Source organism: Budorcas taxicolor, chromosome 17 (assembly GCF_023091745.1).
Source record: "Budorcas taxicolor isolate Tak-1 chromosome 17, Takin1.1, whole genome shotgun sequence".
Lineage (NCBI taxonomy): Eukaryota > Metazoa > Chordata > Mammalia > Artiodactyla > Bovidae > Budorcas > Budorcas taxicolor.
In genome coordinates, this window is record NC_068926.1 from 7763459 (window position 1) to 7787500 (window position 24042).

Sequence of the window (24042 nt, forward strand, 5' to 3'; positions counted from 1 at the left end):
AAATTTCTTACTGCCTGAATTTGAATTAGTTTATGTTCTGAATAATCTTGTGTTATTTAGATTCCAACTTTAAAGGGACACAGAATTTCTGATACCATTGCCTTTACTGTAATTTAATTTTTTTCTTTCATTTTCATTATAAAATGCTGGTTTAGAATACAGATAAATACATTTCCTTTTGAGAACTGTTATTAAAGTTATTTTGTTGATTTTTTATTTAAAGAATGAATGCTAATATTTTTAAAAATATAATTTACTAAAAGCTTTTCAAGGATGAAATACTTGAAATAGTATTTGTGTGATCATAAGTAACTTCTGGTTAATATTTTTTAACTGAACTCCAACTATTAGAGGTAACTATAAATAAAAATTGAAGCTTAAGGTAATATAATACCAATTCAGTACATCAGTACTGTTTTGTGTGTGTGTTTAAGAATGATTAATTAAGTCTTTTTTATTTAAGTCCTGGAAACCATTTTAACTGACTTTATAACGTAAATGCAGACCATATATTTGTCTCATGATTTCTTCCATGAAAGCATGAAGAAGTGAATTATTGAAAAGATAAAAATAAATTTGTTTGCTTTCTGTCAGAGTTCATATCCACAGCTAACCTTGATAGAAGACCAGAGTGATTTAGACAAGTTTGCTTTGGAGATTCATAACATATGCTTGCTGGACAGAATTGAGTTATCTCTGCTCTGGAGAGTAAGTTATTGTAGCAGGAGCTGACAGAGATGAAGATAACTGAGGGAAATTCAATTACCTTTTAGTGTTTTCTTTCTAATAGGATTCTTAATGTGAAAAAGATCCTTAGATGATGCACCCCGTTACACGTGAGATCTTCCTTGATACCTGTTTTCAGAATACCGTGAACATTTAGTTCCAAGCTGTCATTAAGCATGAAATAGGCAGTTTACTTTTAAGAATAGTTTTGATTGAAAGGTCTAATTTTTACTTGATATCATTGGCGGTCTTTATAATCACTGACTACCCTCTGTGGTTTTCTTTAACAAAATATGTATGATGTTCTCTGAGTTTATTATTTAATACGTTGGGAGCTTTTTCTTTCCTCTTCCTTTCAGATGACCTTTCTGAAAGTATCTTGTAGCTTCTTAGTGTTGTTATTATTGTTATCTCTCCATCTAATTATCATATACTCAAGCTGGTCAACCTTGTGTAAATGCTGTTAGAATCCTCAAGTTTTCATTTTCACTTTGCTTTGTCATTCTGCCAGAGTTTTTGCTAATGCAGTCTTTCTCACTCCCTTTTACTATTCTGTGTCTTGCATCCTTGCTTCTCACCTTTCCTTTTCATCTCCAGTCCTGGAATGAAAATACTACAACTGTTCTCTTGATATGACCTAGTTATACTTACCCATTAACTCTTTTTTATTCTTTATATTCCTTGATTCTGTACCATTTGCCACTGATGGTCAACCCTTCCTTTTTGAAATTTCTTTTTTGACTTGACTTTCTTACCAAGTGCTTTTCTGGTTAGTTTTTAACTTCTTACGGTTCTCCTTAAGTTTCCTTTCTTCTCCATTACTTACTGCTTTACCAAAAGTATCAGTTTGTTACTTTTAACTTGTGTCATTTTAAATAATTTCATATAATGTCAGCATTATGTAAAAATTCTATGTAGAAGACATTAAATGTTTTTAAGTGTAAAATTCTTTTATTTATTGTCTTCTGTAGGTTAGTATAACTTTGTAAGCTATGAGCAGGCACAGAGCGAAGCGGCTCTTTACTCTCTTCCTGGGCGCCTTCTGCCTCCTCACCTTTGGAGGAAGCCACTGTTAGTTTCTTGTAAATCTTGTCCAGGTTTCTTTATGCACATAAATAAAAATATGAATTTATATTCCCCTTTCCTTCTATAAATGTTACCATATCTATAATGTTTTATGCTTTGCTTTTTTAAACTTAATGTTTCTTGGAGATTTTTTTAAAATACTTCCATTAGCAGCATATGAATGTCTGCTTCCTCATAGAGCATGTTATCAAACTTTCTGACTTAGTCATTCTCACAGATTATGCATGGCAGTATGTAGCTTTCGTTTGTATTTCTCAGTATAGTTTTCACTTTGCATTTCCATTTTTATAAATATTTTTGCCAGTTTGTTGACTCACATATGGTGGAATTTTTCGTGTCCCACAGGCGTGTTTTACAAAATATTTTTGTTCTTGAATTTATGAATGCTTTCTTTCATGGCTTGATATTTTGATTTGTAGTTGGAAAGGTCATTTACCCATGTAGATTATAAAAAATTTCTCCTTGTTTCTTCTACCATTTCTAATTTTATTGTCTTAAGTTTAAATATTTCATTTACTTGTAATCTATGTTAGGATAAACTGTGATATGAATCTAACTTTATTTTACATGACAATATAATTTTTTTTGTACTATCTACGAAGTCCAACAAATTTTCTCCTCTGATTTGAGATACCATTGTTAGCATATACCAAATGCCTACGTGTTGGGGGATTTTTTTTTAAATTTTAATAGTCTATATCTCCCTATTAGTCTCTGTGATTTCCTGTATTGGTGTTGATTTTTATTTAAATTACTGAGAACTTATAGTGCATTTTAATATTAATAAGGCTCTGTTGTTTTTTCCTATCATTGACTTCTAAAATATTTTTCAGAATTGCTGTGGCTAGTCTTGCTTAGCTAATATGTTAGATTCAGGTTGTTTTATTCAAAAACTATTTTCATTTGATTCTGTTGAGCTTTTCAGGTATATAAACACTTCATGTATAGACATTGATAGTTTTTCCTTCGTATTTCCAAGTTTTATTCTTCTAATTGCTCTTTCTTATCTAATTGATTCGGCTTCTTCAGTTATTGTTGAAAAATAATAATAGTTATTGGTTACCATATTTTGTTTATTAGGTTTTATTTGTTATTTTACCATTCTTCTCTCTATGAATTCAGCTTGTTTTAGAGTCCACAAAAAAGTGAAATATTCATTTACTTCTGTTTTGTTTTTTCATATTAATGAAAAATTTATCCAATTATGTCATCTTTAATGGGAGCAGTGGAGTTCATAGTCTGCTTTTTAAATATTAGATATTCATGGCTTTTTAAATATTAGATATTTATGACAAATATATCCAGTTATGTCATCTTTAATGGGAGCAGTGGAGTTTATAGTCTGCTTTTTAAATATTAGATATTTATGAATCGACTGATGCCATTTTATCCTAATGATAGTACCAACTGATTTTTATCAGGTCATTACAAGTTATATTCTTTCATTTTAAGCAGTCATAAATAATATAAATTTATTGATTTTTATGATGATGCTTGAACTTAATTTGTGCTTAATTTTATTATAGTTGTATAATAGCTAAGAGCATATGAAACACTTCTATATATCTATAATCCTAAACCTGTTTTTTATTGATTTGTTTAGATTATCATGAAATAAAACCAACAAACGTGTCATGTAAAAGTAGAATTCAGATATGCTAGCATATTCACCTGAGAACCCCTAACTTAAAGACAAATTTTGTTAAGATCAGTGTTCTTTTTTCAATTAAAATATACTAATCTAAGGGTTACGGGAAAAAAAAAAAGAAAAAAATAGAGAAGAAAGAAAAAAAATCTAACAATGTAGAATAGTGTAAAGTAAAAAGAGAACGTTCTCCAGTATCTTTTTCCTTACCATTCTCCCAGGATAATGATTGGCACATAACTTTTCAGACTTTTTATTATTAATGTCCACTTTATAATTGTATGTATATATATTTCTTGTATAATATATATTCAGCCCAAAATGGAATTATATTATGTAAATTGTTATGTATTTTGAGTCAATAGTTACTAAATTTTCATTTGTGTATGGACTCTTGAGACTCTGACCTTGAGAAATATATACAAATATAACCATGAAATTTTAATTTTTGGAGGTTTACATATTCTGACTTGAAAGTCTTATGTCACGGTCTCTGCGTTTTCATACATCACTTATAGCAGCCATGTAGGGGATATAGAGGCTAACCTTTCACTGATATTTCTTTTTTTTAATGGATATTACATTTTGAGATTCTGGCATAGGTTAGAATATTCTTACTGGAGACTTGGTGAGTTACTTATATCCATTAAGAATGTTTTAAAATTGTCTACTGAGGGAAGCAAACTTTAAAGTAGGATCCATTTATTTTAATTTCAATACCTAGTATAGGCTTAGAACATAAGAAGTTCCCAATGAAATGTTAAATTAATGAAAGCATCAACTAATAGAGAATATAGGGTTAATAAAGGTTTACATAATCAGCTAACAAAAATTTAGGGATACAGTCTTTTCACATGAGATCTTAGATTATTTTCAGTTCAGTTCAGTTGCTCAGTCATGTCCGACTCTTTGCAACCCCGTGAACCACAGCACGCCAGGCCTCCCTGTCCATCACCAACTCCCAGAGTCCACCCAAACCCATGTCCATTGAGTCGGTGATGCTATCCAACCATCTCATCCTCTGTCGTCCCCTTCTCCTCCTGCTCTCAGTCTTTCCCAGCATCAGGGTCTTTTCAAATGAGTCAGCTCTTCACATCAGGTGGCCAAAATAGTGGAGTTTCAGCTTCAACATAAATCCTTCCAGTGAACACCCAGGACTGATCTCCTTGAGGATGGACTGGTTGGATCTCCTTGCAGTCCAAGGGACTCTCAAGATTCTCCTCCCACACCACAGTTCAAAAGCATCAATTCTTCTTTTAGATTAAGAAAATATTCTGTTGGTATCCTGGTAAAAGCATAAAGAAAAGTAGTAGTAATTATCCTTCCCTGTATTATTAGTTTGCCACTGTTTTTCTTTGTCTCTCTGACTTTATTGAAAGAAGATTGAGAAATAAATATTGTGTATATTTAAGGTGCACAACATGATATTTTGATGTATATGTACACTGTGAAATGATTGCCCCAAATGACCAAATTAACATATCCTTCAACTCATGCTATTTGTGCTTGTCTGTGGTTGACCACTTGAGATCTAAGCAAATTTCAAGTATTCAGCATATTCTCATTAAGTATTGTTGTCATACTGTACATTAGATATACAGAATTTACTAATCTTAGAATGTAAATTCTGTGCTATTGAATCAATATCGTCCCTTTCCTGCCAGTCTGAAGCCTCTAGTATGAGTTTGAATTTTTTGTTTTTGGATTCCGCATATAAATGAAATCATGCAATATTTGTCTTTCTGTTTATGGCTTGTCTCACTTAGCATATTGCCCTCCGATTCATCCATGTCATCACAAGTGGCAAGATTTCCCCTTTTTGGAGGTTGAATAGTATTCCCAGTGTATTTTGTTTATCCATTTGTTGATGGATACCTAGTGTGTTTCCATATTTTGGCTATTTTTAATAATGATGCAAGGAATTTGGGAGTGCATGTATTTATTCAAGGTAGTGAGTTGTTTCCTGTAGATATAAAGAAGTGCTTTGCTAGATCATATAGTAGCTCTATTTTTAACTTTCTGGGAAACCTCCATGCTGTCTTCAGTAGCGGCTGATCTAATTTATGTTCCCACTGACAGTGCACAAGATCTTCTTTCCTCTACATTCTCTCCAACACTTGATATTGCTTGTGTTATGTTAGAATATCCACTGTATAGTAATCTTTAAATTTCCTTTCATTCAGTTTTTAAATTTCAGAAAATTTTTTGAAACTGAAACCGTAACCATGTTTTCTCTGTTTATTTTCTCTTTCTACTAACTTTATGTATTGGTTCTTACCTACATGTAAAATTGGTGGAGTGCAGAATAAATCTGAACTATTTAAACATTAGTTGAAGAATAAACTTTTTTTTCATGTTTGTCCACTTTTAAATTTTATATTCTCATTATTGAATCCCCCAATTTGTCTTTTAGTGGTTGAAATACAAGGCACATGAAATAGAATGGCAGTATATAATTTTTTCTTAGTAACTTTTAAAGTAAACTTATACAGTAAAAATATTTTCAAGTGAACTTCCCATTTATGCTTTCCTGCTTGTCTTTTCTTGTTTTTATTTTATCCTTTCTTATTTATTTCCTTTTATCTTTTACTCCTGTTTGGAACATCTCAGCTTAAAAGTGTGTTAGTCACTCATTCGTGTCTGACTCTTTGTGACCGCATGAACTAGTCCACCAGGCTTCTCTGTCCATGGAATTTTCTAGGCAGGAATGCTGGAGTGGGTAGCCATTTCCTGCTTTAGTAACTGAGAAAGGGATGACCAAGGTTCATGATAACTTTTTTAAAGCTTAGCTTTATGCCTTCTATTTCTCATGATGGCTCTATATTGGTGATTAATACATTCCACTGTCTTTGCAACATTTCTTTCTTGAGGTACACTTTACATAATCAATTCTGTCATTTCCTGAAGAGATGATGGATCAGTAGATCTTGAGTCATCATAGCTCAAGATCACAGCCTGAGTCATAATAGCAAAGCAATAGAATGGCAGTTCTTATCCTGGCTTTGGTATTTGTTCACTAGTATTGTGGTTTTAGACATACCTCTTTTTATATACTTCTTCATGTATAGAGCAGGAGTAGGAAAATGGAAAGCTTGACTCTCTCTCTCTCTCTCTCTCTATATATATATATATATATACACACACATATATATATATACACACACACACATATATATATATAGACACACACACATATAACTGTTGCTTTGGATATTATTTTATTAATGTTAGATGAAAATGATGTTGTAAACAACCATGAGAGTGATAAAATACTATAGATATATTGGTTAAGTAAAGGACTATTATGAGTCCTTTTAAATGGCCAGATCACTTTAGTTTGAGCACTCAGCCAATGAGACCACAGATTACTCTAGTGCAGTTTCACATAGTTCTGACTTTCCAGTCAGATAAGCTTTGCATTAATTTTGACTCTGTCCTTTACTGACTGTGTGAGCTAAGACATTAATGTCTCATGTGAAAATCAGGATAATTATGGTGCCTACCTATAGTAATGAGGAATAATTGGGATTTGACAGTTGTAAAGTGCCTGTTACGTGCTGCTGCTAAGTCACTTCAGTCGTGGCCGACTCTGTGTGACCCCATAGACAGCAGCCCACCAGGTTCCTCCGTCCGTGAGTCCATACTAAATGTTTAATGATGCAGCTATTGCTGTTACTTCAAAATGAAGAGTAATTTTTTTTATTCTAAGTAATCTCAAGGATTATTCAAGAAATGCGTGTATGTCCCACACTTACTCTGGAATTCTTACCTCTGCCTTAGGGCCTTGGTCCAGTCGACTGCTCTTGTCAGAACTCTGGAGGCTATCTCTTAGTATCATACAAGTGGCTTTCCCAGGAAGTAGCTGTTTCATCTTTATCCTGTTGCTCAAAGCATGGACAAAGGCTTTTCTTTTTCTCCTTTGTAGGCCTCGCAATGATGAAAGACATCACAGTGCAGAAAAGGAAAGCTCACTACTGAGTTTTGCATCTGCTAATTCATAGGCCACACTCCTGCAGAGGAGGTTTTCTCTTGACCTCTGTCTCTCTCCTGCTTTGCCAAGTTGCAGGGGCTTGTATCAGCCTTCTCACATAGAGATCTCTCTTGATCACATCCCTTCTTCCTTTAGTACAGGCTGACTTGCGTCCAGTCTTAGAATAAAAAGACTGCTGGGCCTTACTAAATCCAGGGTTCACCTCTTTTCCTTCTTCTGGTTAATTGACAATGGGACCATCAAACTCCTTAAGGAAAATTCTCACTCTGGTTTATCATACATATTCTGGTTTATCTTTCACACCTGGACTCTTTAGTCATAGTATTTCTCAGTCCATTTCCAAAGTCTGCTGTATTCATTCTGGAATGCACTATTTTTAGAGATTCTTCTAGGGTGTGTTTTAGCTTGTCTCACTTCCTATTTTAGCTTCTTGATAATGGCCAGATTAAGAACTAGGCTCACAGCATTTTCTGCTGTCAGTCTTCTATGGGGGGTAACTTCTTCTGAATAGGAAATACACATATCTACACAGGGCATGTGCGTGCAGGTACATATTTTAAAAAAAATCATCCTTTTTAGAATAACATGTGAAACTAAAGAAGCTTTCATTTTGGGGACAAAGGAAGACCATTGTAAAGTAAGCTGATGTGATGCTTCTCTAGCTTCAAGAAACAGAGCTATATTACTGGGCACTCCGTTAAAGGTAGAAAGCTATAAAAAAGCAAAGGAACCATGGCCCAGGTGAAATGGAATTCATACCTGTGAGCAAGGCTGATCAAATTAAATTTAAACTTAAAAATATATTTTCTTCAGTGTGTTCTCATTAGATTCTAATAATATAAAATATAGTATCGATAGAGAACCAGATATCTTACTGCTGTTTAAAAATCTCTTCTAGGAAAATGTCTGAATATACTCCCTATAGATAGATAAAGCCTGTATTTAAGGTTTCAGTTTATGATATATCCTAGTTATCTTAACAGTTGACCAAATCAACTATTTATATGTTAAACCATTTATAAAAACCTTTGATGAATAATCTTTTTAGGAAGGAAATGGGTAAAAATACATTAGGCACCCAAGGAAGATATAAAGAAGCATGTACTGGTTTACTTAAAAAAACAGAGTGCTCTGGTAATTGCAAGTCTTATTCTGTTATTCTTAAAAGTTTTTTATTTGAGCTGTTCTCATTTTTTTGCCTCTATTTTGCTATATTTTATTTCTTCTATCTTAAATGAACCCTTTTTTCTCCCTGGAAAGTTACTTAACCTCTAATTCCTTTGTGAAACCCTCACTGTTTCTGAATAGTTCTTTTCTGTTCTTTCCAAGCACACTGTGAATATCTTTCTTAGCAAGTATCTCATATTGTAATTATGTTTACTCCATGTCTCTCAGCTACATTCAGATGATGGAAGACAAGGGACTGTTTGCAGTATAGTTGGTTAACTTCATGACTGAGTCTACAGTAAGTGTTGGGTGTTACTGTATATGCCTGTCAACATTCTGATTGTTTTATGTCTATGCATATTAGAACTTTATGAAAGGTGCATCACATTATATCCTTTTTCTATGAGGAAACTGAGGAATGGGAGGTTAAATACCTAGCTTGATCATGAATATGTCAGAGCCAAGATTTAAACTCAGGTTGTCTGGCTCCAGAGTCTGTGTTCTTAACCACAGTATTAACTATGGTTTCTTAATGAATTAATCTCTTTCTAACTTTTCGGTTTTCATGCTTGTTCTTAAACTACTGTTATTTGAAATTAAATATATCTATACATATGTACACACACATACACACACACACACACACGGTTTTCATGCTTGCTCTTAAACTACTGTTATTTGAAATTAAATATATCTATACATATGTACACACACACACACACACACACACACACACACACACACACACACACACACTACTTTCAGCCTAGTAAAAGTAAGATGCCCTAGTTTTGTATGATTTCCAAAAAACCCAATGGTTAGGTACATACGTTGAGTTAAAAGAGTATAGGATTTGTTTAAGATACTCAGCTCTTGTGCAAATCAACAAAAAGTAAAGTTTAAAAAATAAAAACTTTAATTTCTCTCTCTCTCTCTTTCACTATATGTATGTTTATATGTATTTGTGTATGATTATAATCTTACAGGAAGATATACCTGTCTCATTATGAATTTTAAAAAAATTTCCTGTCAATTATATTGATCACCGATACTAACCACATTTTACTTTATTTACCAAACTGATATATAATGCATGCAGGCATTGTTAAAGAAATCAGTTTGCCTTTATGAAAGCTGTTTTGGTATTTACTTACAAATTTTGTAATTTTCATTGTTAACAAGTAACTCTAATGTAGCAATGAAATAATGTGAACAGTGTTGTATGTGTATTTTACATGCAAGTGGAAACTGTAACCTTCTTCTTAGTGTTGACTTCACTTTACAAATATGTAAATGCTTTGAAACCCATTCTTTTATTCTCTAAAGTAAAACATTAGAACCTATATTAGCCCTCTGATTATTTGAAAATATTGTTTTAAGTCTGCAATTGTAAAGATAAGAAGCCAGCACATCGTATCCAGTCCATTAAAACAATAAGAAATGAAAGCGATACTTTGATAAGTGTTCTGCCTGTTTTCACCTTGAATGCTATTATCAGGGGGATGATACTATATCTATTTCATTGGCTTAGACTTTTTCATGCTGAGAGAAATCAATACGTCGAAGTGTTGGATGACAGAGGAATCACTTTAGAATTAAAGGTGGCTGTCACACATTGTCATTGGTTGACTTTCGTTTGCTGTTGGATTTTTTAAGCTTTTATTTTTCTAAGTTTTTCAGGAGGCTCTGTAACATTCCCACGGACAACATTTTTTTATTTTTAATGGTTGGACTTTAAATCTGAGTTGAGATTGAGTGCAAAGACCTCCATTGAACTGTTAAAAAGCTTCTTAATTTGTTGTCCTTTAGATGATTGCCCTTTTAAATGGTTTACAATGAGACAAACAATTTACAGTGTAAGTAATTTTGAGATAAATTGGGGCATAAGGTAGTACACTTTAAAGTGTTTACTGGAAAGTGTGTTTATTTAACTAAAAATATAATATTGTGTATAGCCATGAAAAAGAATGAAGATAGAACTTCATGTCTTGAAAAGGAATGATGGATAATATGATTTTACTTACACAGATAGTACATTCATGTTAACATGACTACACTTGTAGAAAACAGCCAAACAGGGACGAAGTAGAAGAGAGGAATTTCTTTATCATATAAGTCATTGCTTTTTAAATTTGAGTGTAAATTTCTTTTAAAAACTGAAGCACAAACTTCTGAAGCCAATACATTTCAATTGCTTAATTAACAATAAATGTTAGTAAATTAGAATAACGGGTTATAAAATATTTTAAAGATTTTAGCCTTGAACTTTTTAACTGAAATTTATTTTTATATCACAATATTATGCAAACTTAATGAAAACTTGCTTTATAATCTGTTTCTCACAAAATACACTCTAGAAAAATGTGTGCATTTAACATGAATTTACCTCCTTTTCTTAATGCTGAAGTGGTTGTGAGAAGCCTTGTGCATTTATATATCCAATCACAACCCTTTTTTGTTCCATTAAGCTAAATAATGTCATTTTATCTAATGACTTACTTGCTTCTGTTTTTTGCTTTTAATACGTAGCTGTATGTTTTTTAATCATTGTAATTTCTTTTCAGTTTTTGAACTTTACAACAATTGAATCAAAGTCAGTTTTCTCTGGCGTTTTTAGTTCCAGTGCTATGTTTGTGAGATTCATTTCATTTGTTACGTTTTCTTTTTCATGATCAATACCGTATATTATTCTGTTTCATCAGTAGAGCAGTGGTTTTTCATACTCTCTTCTGCTATTGATTGGCAATCCATTTTTTAACTGTTAATATCAGGATCTGTGCTGCTTTAATGTCTTTCGGTGTACATACTCACGTGTATTTGTAGGGTGGATTTGTTGTTCAGTTGCTCAGTTGTGTCCAACTCTTTGCAACTCCATGGACTGCAGCGTGCCAGGCTCTATTAGCCTTCACTGTTGCATGGAGTTTGCTCAAACTCACGTCCATTGAGTGGTGATGTCTACCAACTCTCTCATCCTCTGTTGTCCCCTTCTCCTTCTGCCCTCAATCTTTTCCTGCATCAGGGTCTTTTCTAGTGAGTCTGTTCTTCACATTAAGTGGCCAAAGTACTGGAGCTTCAGCTTCAGCATCAGTCTTTTCAGTGAATATTCAGGGTTGATTTCCTTTAGGACTGACTGGTTTGATCTCCTTCCTGTCCAAGGGACTCTCAGGAGTCTTCTCAAGCCCACAGTTCAGAAGCATCAATTCTTCAGTACTCAACCTTCTTTATGGTTGAACTTTCTGGAAAAAACATAGCTTTGACTATGCAGACCTTTGTCTGAAAGTGATATCTTTGCTTTTTAATATGCTGTCTAGATTTGTTACTGTTTTCCTTCCAAGGAGCAAGCATCTTTTAATTTCATGGCTGCAGTCATCGTCCTCAGTGATTTTAGAACTCAGGAAAATAAAATCTGTCACTATTTTCAGTTTTTCCCCTTCTATTTACCATAAAGTGATGGGACTGGATGCCATGATCTTCGTTTTTTGAGTGTTGAGTTTTAAGCCAACTTTTTTACTCTCTTCTTTGACCCTCATCAAGAAGCTTTCTAGGTCCTCTTCACTTTCTGCCATTACAGTGGGTATCATCTACATGTCTGAGGTTGTTAATATTTCTCCCAGCAATCTTGATTCTGCCTTGTGATTCATGTAGTCCCGCATTTCTCATGATGCACTCTGCATATGAGTTCAATAAGCAGGGTGATGATATATAGCCTTGACATACTTCTTTCCCAATTTTAAACCAGTCCATCGTTTCATGTCCAATGCTGTTACTTCTTGACCTGCATGCAGATTAATCAGGAGACAAGGTGGTCTGCTAATTCCCTTATCTTTAAGAATTTTCCACAGTTTGTTGTGACCCACACAGTCAAAGGTGTCAGCATTGTCAATGAAGCAGATGTTTTCTCTGAAATTCCTTTGCTTTTTCTATAATCCAACAGATTTTGGCAGTTTGATCTCTGGTTCCTCTGCCTTTTCAAATCCAGCTTGTACATTTGGAAGTTCTTGGTCATGTACTGCTGAAGCCTATTGGGAAGGATTTTTGAGCATTACCTTGCTAGCATGTGAAATGAGCGCAATTTTGCAGTAGTTTGAACATTCTTTGGCATTTCCTTTCTTTGTAATTGGAATGGAAAACTGACCTTCTCCAGTCCTGCGGCCAATGCTGAGTTTTCTAAATTTGTTGACATATTGATTGCAGCACTGTGAAGCATCATCTTTTAGGATTTGAAATAGCTCAGCTGGAATTCCTTCTAGTTCATTTCATACTATGAACTAGCTTTGTTCATAGTAATGCTTTCGAGGCCCACTTGACTTCACTTTCCAGGGTGTCTGGCATGGTGACTGACCACCTCATCGTGGTTACCTTGGTCGTTAAGACTTTTTGTGTGTAGTTCTGTGTATTCTTGTCACCTTTTCTTAATTGAGCTCTTCTGTTTCTGTTAGGTCCTTACCGTTTATGTCCTTTATCGTGCCCATCCTAGCATGAAATGTTCCCTTGCTATCTCCAGTTTTCTTGAAGATATCTCTAGTCTTTCCCATTCTCTTGTTTTCCTTCATTTCTTTGTATTGTTCATTTAGAAGGCTTTCTTATCTCTCCTTGCTGTTCTTTGGAACTCTGCATTCTTTGGAGCTCTGCATTCAGTTCGATATATCTTTCCCTTTCTCTAATACCTTTCCCTTCTCTTCTTTCCTCAGTTATTTGTAAAGCCTCCTCAGATAACCACTTTGCCCTCTTGCATTTCTTTTCGTTTGGAATGGTTTTGGTCACTGCCTCCTGTACAGTGTTATGAATCTCCATCCATAGTTCTTCAGGCACTATCCGCACCAGATCTAATCTCTCAAATCTATTTGTTACTTACACCGTATACATTTAAAGGATTTGATTCAGGTCATACCTGAATGGTCTGGTGGTTTTCCCTACTTTCTTCAGTTTAAGCCTAAACTTTGCGTTAAGGAGCTGATGATCTGAGTCACGGTCAGCTCCAGGTGTTGTGTTTGCTGGCTGTATAGAGCTTCTGCATGTGGCTGCAGAGAATATAAGCAGTCTGATTTCAGTACTGACCATCTGGTGATGTCCATATGTAGAGTTGTCTCTTGTGTTACTATGACCAGTGATTTCTCATGACAAAACTCTGTTAGCCTTTGCCCTGCTTCATTTTGTATTCCAAGGCCAAACTTACTTTCACCTCCTGAAATCTCTTGACTTTCTACTTTTGCATTCCAATCCCCTATGATGAAAAGGATGTCTTTTTTGGTGTTAGTTCCAGAAGGTCTAGTAGTTCTTCATAGAAACCATCAACTTCAGCTTCTTCAACATAGTGTTTGTGGCTTAGACTTGGATTACTATGATGTTGAATAGTGTGTCTTGGAAGGGAACCAAGGTCATTCTGCCATTTTTGAGATTGTACCCAAGTACTACATTTTGAACTCTTTTGTTGTCTATGGGACCATTTCTTCTAAGGGATTCTTGCCCACAGGATTAGATACATGACCATCCGAATTAAGTCTGCCCATTCCTGTCCATTTTAGTTCACGGATTCCTAATACATTGATGTTCATTCTTGTCATCTCCTGTTTTACCACGTGCAATTTACCTTGATTTGTGGACCTAACATTCCAGGTTCCTATGCAATATTTTCTTTACAGCATCAGATTTTACTTTCACCACCAGACATATCCACAGCTGAGCATCGTTTCCCCTTTGGCCCAGCCTCTTCATTCTTTTTGGAGTGATTTCTCCAGTCTTGTCCAGTAGCATATTGGATACTTTCTGACCTGAGAGGCTCATCTTCCACGTGATATCTTTTTGCCTTTTCATACTGTTCATGTGGTTCTTGAGGCAGGATCTCTCCTCCATTAGACCGTGTTTTGTCAGAATTATCACTATGACCCATCCCTATTGGGTGGCCCTACACAGGATGGCTCATAGCTTCACTGAGTTATGCAAGCCCCTTTGCCCAACAAGGCTGTGATCCATGAAGGGGAGGGTGGACTTGACTGTAAAATATTCATGTTTTCCATCTCAATAGATACTGCTACACTATCTTGCAAAAGTGTGTACCTCTTCCAACATCAATGTGTACCTCTTCCAACATCAGTGTGTAACTGTTCATATCACTCCACATTCTCATCAATAGTTGTTTGCCACTTTTAATTTTAGCTTTCTGGTAGTTGTGTAGTGATATGTCACTGTGTTTTATTTTGGATTTTGTTTACAAATTAAACTGTGCGTCTTTTCTCCTGCTTGTTATATATTATGTTTTTTTTAAAGAATTTTTGTGTAGTACCTATTTGTCTTTTACCTAGTTTCTTATTAGTTATCTCCTACTGTTTATCAACCTTACTGATTTATAGAGTGCATTGACCTACTTGGTATATGAGCTATTTTTTTCCAATATGAATATTTTAACTACTTTCTTCCCTGTTAGTGCCTTGCCTATTCATTTTTAAGAACTTCTTAAATATACTTTATTGAGTGATTTATGTATAACATACTCATTTCAGGTATTCAGTTGCATGAGTTTTGACAAGTGTATATCTTTGTTGCTGTTGTAATCAAGATATGGAAATTGTCTGTCATCTTGGGGAATTCCCTTCTGTTACAGTGTGGTCAGTTCCACTGCACATACACACACCTGGTGGTTGTGGTTGAGTCGCTCAGTCGCGTCCAACCCTTGCGACCCCATGGCCTGCAGCCCACCAGGCTCCTCTGTCCATGGGATTCTCCAGGCAAGAGTACTGGAGTGGGTTGCCATGTCCTTCTCCGGGGGATCTTCCCGATGCAGGGATTGAGCCTGCGTCTCCTGCATTTCAGGCAGATTCATACACATACCTAACTGTAGGCGACTGCTCATCTGGTTTCTGTTATTATAGATAGTTTGGTGTGGTATACAATTTCATATAAATTACAGAATGGGTGCTCTAATGTCTGGGTTGTTTTGATCAGCATGACATTTTTGATACTAATCCACATTGTTGTATGTGTTTACTCTTTGGTTTTTTATATTGCTTAGCAGTACTACTTTGTTTATCCATTCATCTGTAGGTGTATATGGGGTGATTTCCATTGTTTGGCTCTAATGATTAAAAGCATTATGGGCATTTTCATACAGTTCATTTTTGTGGAAACGTGTTATCATTCATTTCGAGGAAATACCTAGGAGTATAATTGCTGTGTGCTGCTGCAAGTTTGTATTTAGGCTTAGGAGAAACTGCCAGACTATTTTCTAGAGTAGTTGTAGGTTTTACACTTCATCAGGCTAGTTGGTAGGTATGAGAGTTCCCTTTGTTCCACATCCTTGCCAGTATTTATTGTCAGTTCCTGTAATTTCAGCCCTTCTAGTGTGTATATAATGATAGAGTGTTGTGGTTTTTAGTTGAATTTCTCTGCTGACTAAGCATTTTTCACATACTTATTAGTCATTTGTATATCTTTTGTAAAATGTCTAGTCAGATCCTTTGTTTATGGTTTTAAGTTTGTTTGTCTTTATGGCACTGTAGGAATTCTTTGTATTTCCTGTAAGGAAACCTTTTGTCAGTTATACATATGGTGAATGTTTTTTCTCATTACCTTTCCATTTTCTTTCTTTCTTAATTCATTTCTTTGTTAATTGCAGGAAAATTGCTATACAACATTGTGTTGGTTTCTGCGGTACAACACTGCAAATCAGCCACAGTTACACATATGTCACCCCCTTTTTAGCTCCGCTGCCCACCCAGCCCGCCCCTTTAGGTCATTACAGAGTGCCAGGCCAGGCGCCCAACTTCTCACTTGGTACCCGTTTTTCTCACGATAGTGTGTATATGTTGATGGCACTTTCTCCATTCGTCCCACTCTTTCCTTCCCTCACTGGCCTTTTCGTTTTCTAAATGGTGACTTTTACAGGGCAGATTTTATCAGTTTCACTAAAGTCTAATTTGTCAAGTTTTTTTTATGGTTATGATTTTCTTTTACACTCTCCAACCTATGAATTTTAGTCTTAAGTATTCTCTGAAGTTCATCAGATTTTGATTATTTTTTCTAGAAGTGCTAAAATTTTAACTTTTACATCTATATTTTTTATTCATTTTGAATTAAACATTTTGTGTGTGATATGAGGTGAAAACATGTTTTTTTCTTTTTTTGCTCCTTTGAGAGTGGCCAGGTGTTTCTGTATCAGAAAAGGCACTCTTTTTTCTGTATTGAAAAGGCACTCTTTTTTCATTTCATGATCTATGCTGTCTTGATTTCTTATTTTACAGTGTGATTCAAAGAGTATAAAATTCTGTAGTTTCATCTTTCCTTTGTAAATTTTTTTTCTTTTTTGTTCAGATATATTTTAGACTCAGTTGTCAATATATCCTTAAGAAAGCCTCCTGAAGTATTAATTAAGATTGGATTGAATCTATAAAATCAATTTGAAAAGTATATATTTTTAAAAATACTGAGATTTTAAATCTATGAACACTGTATGTATCCTCAGTTATTTAGTCTTAGTTTCTCTTAGCAGTGTTTTATGGTTTTCATTGTGTAGACTTGAATATGTTTTTATATACTGCTAAATATTTCACGTTATTAATGGTATTGTTAATTGTTTTTGAGTTGATTATTGCCAGCCTGTAGGTACATAATTAACTTTTAGTATATTGACCTTTTATCTAAGAAACTTGTATTATATATTCTAGTAGTTTTTTCTTAGAATGCTCAGAATTACAACACAGGGGAATGCATATACAAATGAAGAGTCTGTTAGTCTTTCCTTTTCAGACTTTTTGCTTACTTGTTTATTTTTTGTCTCTGCTGGTTAAGATCTCTTTTACCATATCGAATAGAAGTCATGAGAGAGAACATAGCACTTTATTTCCAGTTTCAGTTGAATAATTTTTATAGATGTCCTTCCTAAGGAAGTATCTTTGTATTCCTGGTTTGTGGAGCACTTGTTATATAATTAATTAATTTATTTTCATGAAAGGGTTTTGAATGTTAATTATTTATTTAATTAATTGCTTTTAAAAAATGATTTAGATGATATGTTTTTCTCCCTTTTTTCTGTTTTATGGTGAATTATGCTGATTTATATTTAAATATTAAGTCAACTTTGCATTCCATAGATATACTCTAGTTAATCATGATATATAGTCTGTTTTATAGATAACTGGATGGTAGTACTTTGTTGAGTTTTTGTGTTTATTTATGCAGATTATGTTATTATTTAGTTTTCTGTTCCTTTAATGCAAAATTAGTTGCAGTGTATTCCTTAGCCTCTGTCATCTGAGTTTAAGATTTGTATTATTTCTTCCTTAAATATTTAATATTTTCTAATATATTTAAATATATAAATTTTACTTTAAATGCTGTTTTATCCAATTCCCACAATTTTTTCTAATTTTCCTTGTGATTTCATTTTTGCTCCATATTTTTTTATTTGGAGGTGAATTGTTTAATTTCCAATTATTTTGGATTTTTTGAGATTTTTTCCACCTTTTATATTGAGGTAAAGAATCAAAAGGACCTCTAGATTTCCGTATATTTTCCTCTGCATGAGTTCCTCTTCTCTAATAGTTTGTCTTTCAAATTTCCCTCTTTCTTTTTCAATAGACATCTTTAAATTTGTTTCACATATAAAACCTATAGGAAAAGTATATTTTCCAGCCCTTGAAAATGTCTTGAGGCTATTTGGGTAGTAGTGTATAATCTAGTTTATCTGGCAAATAGAGTGTGGATAGACAGTAATGTAAAAGATAATATTCCACTTTACAGACGGCTACACATTCACAGATCTAGGCAGTAAAATTTGTTCTAATTTTTCAATATTTTAAACAATTATGTAGTTTTTGAGGATGGGATCTACACATACATCTATGTCATTCCAAAGCAAATTTTTTTAGAAATAATTCTGGGACTTCTCATAAAAGGGCAGAAGATTCTTTCAGGAGCTGAGTTGTGAGCAAATAAAGATCTACATTAGGGCTGTGATGAGCGGTTAGAGGCTTAGCTGGGAATGATGGGATATGATGTGAGGGAAATTGAAAAGTCGCAGATGACAGAAATAGAAAACCGTTCCCTTTTCAGTGTACTGGCGTGTTTGGGATAAGGTGGTAGGTTGCACATTTTAAATTTTAGGTGCTTATTGAATGATTGGAGACTGTCCTACAGATAGAAATGTGGGATCTGAATTTGGGAAAACAGCTGAGTCAGACATGAAAAACTTGACAGCTACATCTAAATTGATAATAGCAGATGATGGTGGGAGTGGATGATATTGCCAAGGGACATATGACAAAGCCTTGAGAAAATGCGAGCATCCTGGGAGATAATGAAGAGGAAGTCTGACCACCAGAAAGGTCATCAGAGTGATGGCAGGAGCATAATAGAGAAATCTGCTTGCTTTTAAGTTCGTTCCTCTCTGAGCAAAGGACATACAGAGACATAACATCTGAAACCAAAGGCTAAATGTGATATTGTCTTTACTTCTTTATTTAAAGATCCAGAATAGTTATTTGAATTATAATTGATCAGTCTAAATTGCTTCTCTCTTCAGTTAAGTGAATTATTTAATAACTAGATTTATCTTATGTTTTATTAATTCTATATTAATAAATCTTAGATTTCTTTAGCAATAATCAAATTCAAATCAAATATATTTGAATTAGTTCCCAGAATGCTCTTTTCTGATTTTTTTTATTTTAAGATTCAGATTGGGCAGGAGGGTCATTGTTGTGATGCTGTATCACTTAATTCACGTGTTGCTTAAAGTAGGAAAACAGGAAAGTTTATGTGAAGTAAAACTGAATGAAAGTCTTAGACCTGGCAGGCTTCCCAAGTGGCGCTTGTGGCAAAGAACCCTCCTGCTAATGCAGGAGACATAAGAGACCAGGGTTCAAACCCTGGGCTGGGAAGATCCCCTGGAAAAGGGAACGGCAACCCACTCCAGTATTCTTGCCTGGAGAATCCCATGGACAGAGGAGCCTGGAGGCCTGCAGTCTATAGGGTCCAGAGTCCAACGCAACTGAAGCAATTTAGCAGGCACACACTAGACATGGCCCTTGATTGTATTGATAGATGATACATTTTGTAAGGTCTTTTGGGATACCTCCACTTAACCCTTAAACACAAGTGCGCGCACGCACACACACACACACACATTCCTTCAATAAGTAACATGTGTTTGATCTTCAGGCAAATATTCCTCATCTGTACTTGACTTTGAATGATATGTCATATGTTGAATATGTTATTTTTTTTTTAATAAGAATGTGTTCATCTTTAAAATTACATTTTAAAGATGCTTTTAAGAATAGATGCAAGTTCATTATATCGTTACGAAACATTCTTGTTTGGTTTCCTTTTATCATGTTTTAAGGTTAGATGTGACTCTAATGTTCCACAATGAGACAGAGATTGATAATCAGGAGAGAATAGCCCTTTAATGTGATTTATATCTATAGATTTTATGTCAGATATGAAAAGTTGCTGTTTATATTATAAAGGAGGATCCATTAAAGAGCACTTTAAACCATTTCACTATTTAACTTACTACCTTGGACTCTTCTTTTTAGAATTATGCCTTTTAAAGCAAACTTTAGTTGCTTACCAAATGTTTTGAAGAATATGACTTGATAAAGTTAAACTGGTAAATGCATACAGGTAGCCTGTTTAATAATGTATTTTTTGGTAATTTTGGTACATTTAATACGAGGGTATCTGGTGTTTCAGGGGAGTATTCAAACCAATTATTTTTGAATTTCCATCAATAACTTTAATTCCCTCTTACTATCAGGTGAGGTTAGATAAAGGCACCCTGTGCGTACATTAGGGGGTGTTTAAGCTGTACACATTCTGACAGTGTCTGCCATTTTGTCCTGTTGGCTTCAGTGTAAGGTTGACTTAGATGTGAAGTAACCCACAGAGGGCTGCCTATTCTGGAATGAATTCTCTGAAAATATCACATAATAGTTGACCTTTCTGTTAACAATGGAATAATTCCCTAGCTATCTTCACTTAAACTACTCCCTTCAAGTGTTTCTTAATCATACTTTCTTTTCTTTGCTCAAATCACAATGTTGACAAACTGAGCTGTTTTGGGGTTTGTTTGGCTCAGGCTTTCAGTTTTTACCATGGCCTCTGGCATTTGCCTGTGTGTGCGTGTTCATTCGCGTCTTCATGTCCGACTCTTCGCGACTCTATGGACTGTAGCCCTCCAGGCTTCTCTGTCCATGGGATTGCCCAGGCAAAAACGCTGGAGTGGGTTGCCATTCCCTTTTCCAGGAGATTTTCTTGACCTAGGGGTTGAACCCGTGTCTCCTGCATTGCAGGTGGATTCTTTACCTCTGAGCCGCTGGAGAAGCCTGGCATTTGCCTATAGTATTTTATAAATGAATCTCGTTTCTAACATAATGTATTTTTTCCATATCAGTGTTTAGGTAAAAGAAGTACTTTCCTTTTAACTATATACAGAAACTAACCTCCTAGAGATTGGCCAAAATCTTTTAAGTGTACAATCCTTAGAGGTAATATAATCCTCTCATTTTGCAGATGGGAGGACAGTTAGACCTAGCAAGGTAAAGTGAGTTAGTTGCCCAAGACTGAGAAGAGACTCTGCCAAAGATGATGCTTTTGTCTGGTTTTTGATTTGTTTCCCAATCTTATGTTTATTCATATGTATAAACATATTCATATATATTATTTGTACGAAGTGGATTTTGCATCTGCAAATTTCGGTATCCATGGGGGTCCTGGAACCTTGCCCCCTTTCCCCCACCCCCTTCACGATAGCAAGAGACAACTATACTTTTATTCTCAATTCCCTTCTCACTGTCTAGAATGGGGATTCTCCAGGGCAAAGGCTATCAAGCTGACTCACCCTTTGATCTCAGTAGCCTAGTGTTCTGTACAAACCGAGAGATACTTGATTCATTATGCATTTGCATAAACACCATATCATTTGGGTTGCTTGTGGTGTTAGGAACAGAAAACCCAGATCATACTGGACTTCAGTGAATGAACAGCAGCTTATAGGTTCTTGTAAAAAATCTTAAAAAAAAAAGGTCTCACAGAAAGTTTAATTTAAAGGTAGGCTGGTCTTTGGTTGATGCACAAGTTCATGATTCCATTCAGAGGAAGCTAGTTTGTAATTCGCATACCTCCGCTCCCTGTGGGTATTGTCTTCATCCTCAGGCTTGCTTCTCTTCTGGCACAGAAAGAGCTCTCCTGGAACCATGTACTTCCTCTTTTACACTCCAAGAGAAAGGAGGGAACTATCCAGCTAAACTGACCTTTTAAGTAACAAGTTTACATTAATCATTATTTTTTTAATTTTAAGCAATTAATTAGGTAGTATAGCATCTTAAACATGATGCCACAAGTGTCAATTCCAAAAGAAAAGAAATAAGCATCGTGGAAACTAGTGGTTGTGTTGTATCTGATTATTGCTAAAGAATCTTAAATTTGTTTTGGCAAAAGTGATGTCTAAGAAAGTACTTTTCAAACTTTAATTTAGAAATCACCTGGAGATCTCATTAAAATCCAGGTTTTGATTTAGTTGGTGTGGAGTGGGACCTATAATTCTGCACTTTTAATAGGTTCCTAGGTTATTCTAGTGCTGGTGGTCCGTTTTGCATAGCCAAGGTTTAAAAGACCACACTGTTTATGGCATTTTCTGAAGGTGTTGAGAACTAGCTAAGTTTACTACTGCAAACCACCAGCATCTCTTTTCTGGACCTGTGCAGAAGCCTGATAACCAGTCTCCCTCCTTAAAGCCTCTTGTTCCTCTGTAATTCATTCTCTAAATGGAGCTATGTTGATCAGTTTCATATGTAAATCAATCGCATCATTCTCTTGATTAACCTACTGGTAACCCATTGCGTTAGAATAGAATCTAAACTCCTTACCATAACTGCACGGTACTAAATGTTGCAACCCCTGCCTGCCTCCCTCTCCAGTCTCTTTACATACCATCCTTCTCTTTGTTCACTTTGCTTTAGTTCTTTGAACCTCGCTTCATGCTCCTTGTAATGTGGACCCCGCATCTTCTGGCTTCCTCTCTTTATTCAGGTCTCTGCTTAGATATTAACCACTTCTGAGTGTACCTCATGAATGACTACAGAGAAGTTCTTGAGGGATTGTCGTACTGAGACCGTAGATCACCAGCTCTGTCAATTCAGCTCATGATCAATGTAAAAGTCACTTTAAAGTTTTGTTTGGTTCTGTTCATATTAGAGATTGTTTCATCATGCAATTAAAGGGGTTTTCCCCCATATGTTTATATTAATAAATGTTTCTTTTTCCTATCCAAGTCACTATGTGCCCAGTATTCAGCAGACAAACGAGAAGATGAGAAGATGTGTGATCATTTGATAAGAGCAGCTAAATATCGAGACCATGTGACAGCAACTCAACTAATCCAGAAAATTATCAACATTCTCACAGACAAGCATGGAGCCTGGGGAAATTCTGCAGTGAGGTAAAGAGACACCTTTAGGATTCGGCCACTGATTTTCTGTGGAAGGCCTAGGTTAAGATAAACGGCTTTGATCAAATGGATATGAACAAGACCAGATGAAGAACAGAGTAATTTAATATTATAATTTATCTTCTACTATGAATTTAAAGCAAAGGGGAAGGAGAAAATCAGTATGGATATAGTTATGGATTTTTATGGATATTTCAGTTTCCTTCAACTACTCTTAAAGGAATAGTTGCTCATATATTTATTCATTTTGAAGTGAACTGTTAATGAAGTTGTTGATTTAAACTATTTTACTTGTAGCACTTATATCTGAATTTATACATACAGTATTTTATTTGAAGAAATGATTCCCTATTTATACTTTTTAGTTTTTAGCATATAAATTTGAAAACATAATAATATGTGTTGTCTTATTGAGTTTTTGTTGCAGATTACCGGGCTATGGTGACACAATACCAGCTTTAAATTTTTATTTACTATATCTACCTCCTTTTCAGAGTACCAAACTGAACAAGAGAATTTGGTTCTAATTTTAGAAAGAAAATATTTAAATTACTTTCTCAGACTAAGGAATTTAGATAAGTCATAAAATTTAATCTTTTTGGAATATTTTATTCTATTAAGTTTTAGGAACATGTTTTGACTCATTTAAGTAATGTTAATGAAAAAGTTCTTTATTTCCCACTAGAAAAACATTTTTTAGTTCCTCATTTCTGTATAACTTTTTCTGGAAGACAACAACAAAGGAAAATAGTAAATAGCTTGTTTATTATGTATAGGTGTAACTGGTTTCTGCTTGTGTTTCAAGCAATTTATGTGTTTAGCAAAGTCTAGTTTAGAGGTTTTCCAGTAAATAGAAAATGATTTTAGTTTTTTTAAAGCTGAACTTTATAAACTAGTTGAGTTGAAACCTATGTGTTTGGGGATGTTTCTTAGTACAAGTATTTGCTAATATAGAGAAGATCTGTTTCATCATGCTTATCT

At 34.6% G+C, this 24042-nt stretch overlaps 1 protein-coding gene across 1 annotated transcript in view; it reads left to right on the plus strand.

Annotated features, from left to right (window-relative positions):
- The window catches only part of LRBA (LPS responsive beige-like anchor protein), a 746337-nt gene that overhangs the window by 317270 nt on the left and 405025 nt on the right, over positions 1-24042 (plus strand). Inside the window, exon 36 of the mRNA XM_052655100.1 lies at positions 22886-23052. Coding sequence (XP_052511060.1) covers positions 22886-23052 — 167 coding nt within the window. The remainder of the gene's footprint in view (positions 1-22885; positions 23053-24042) is intronic.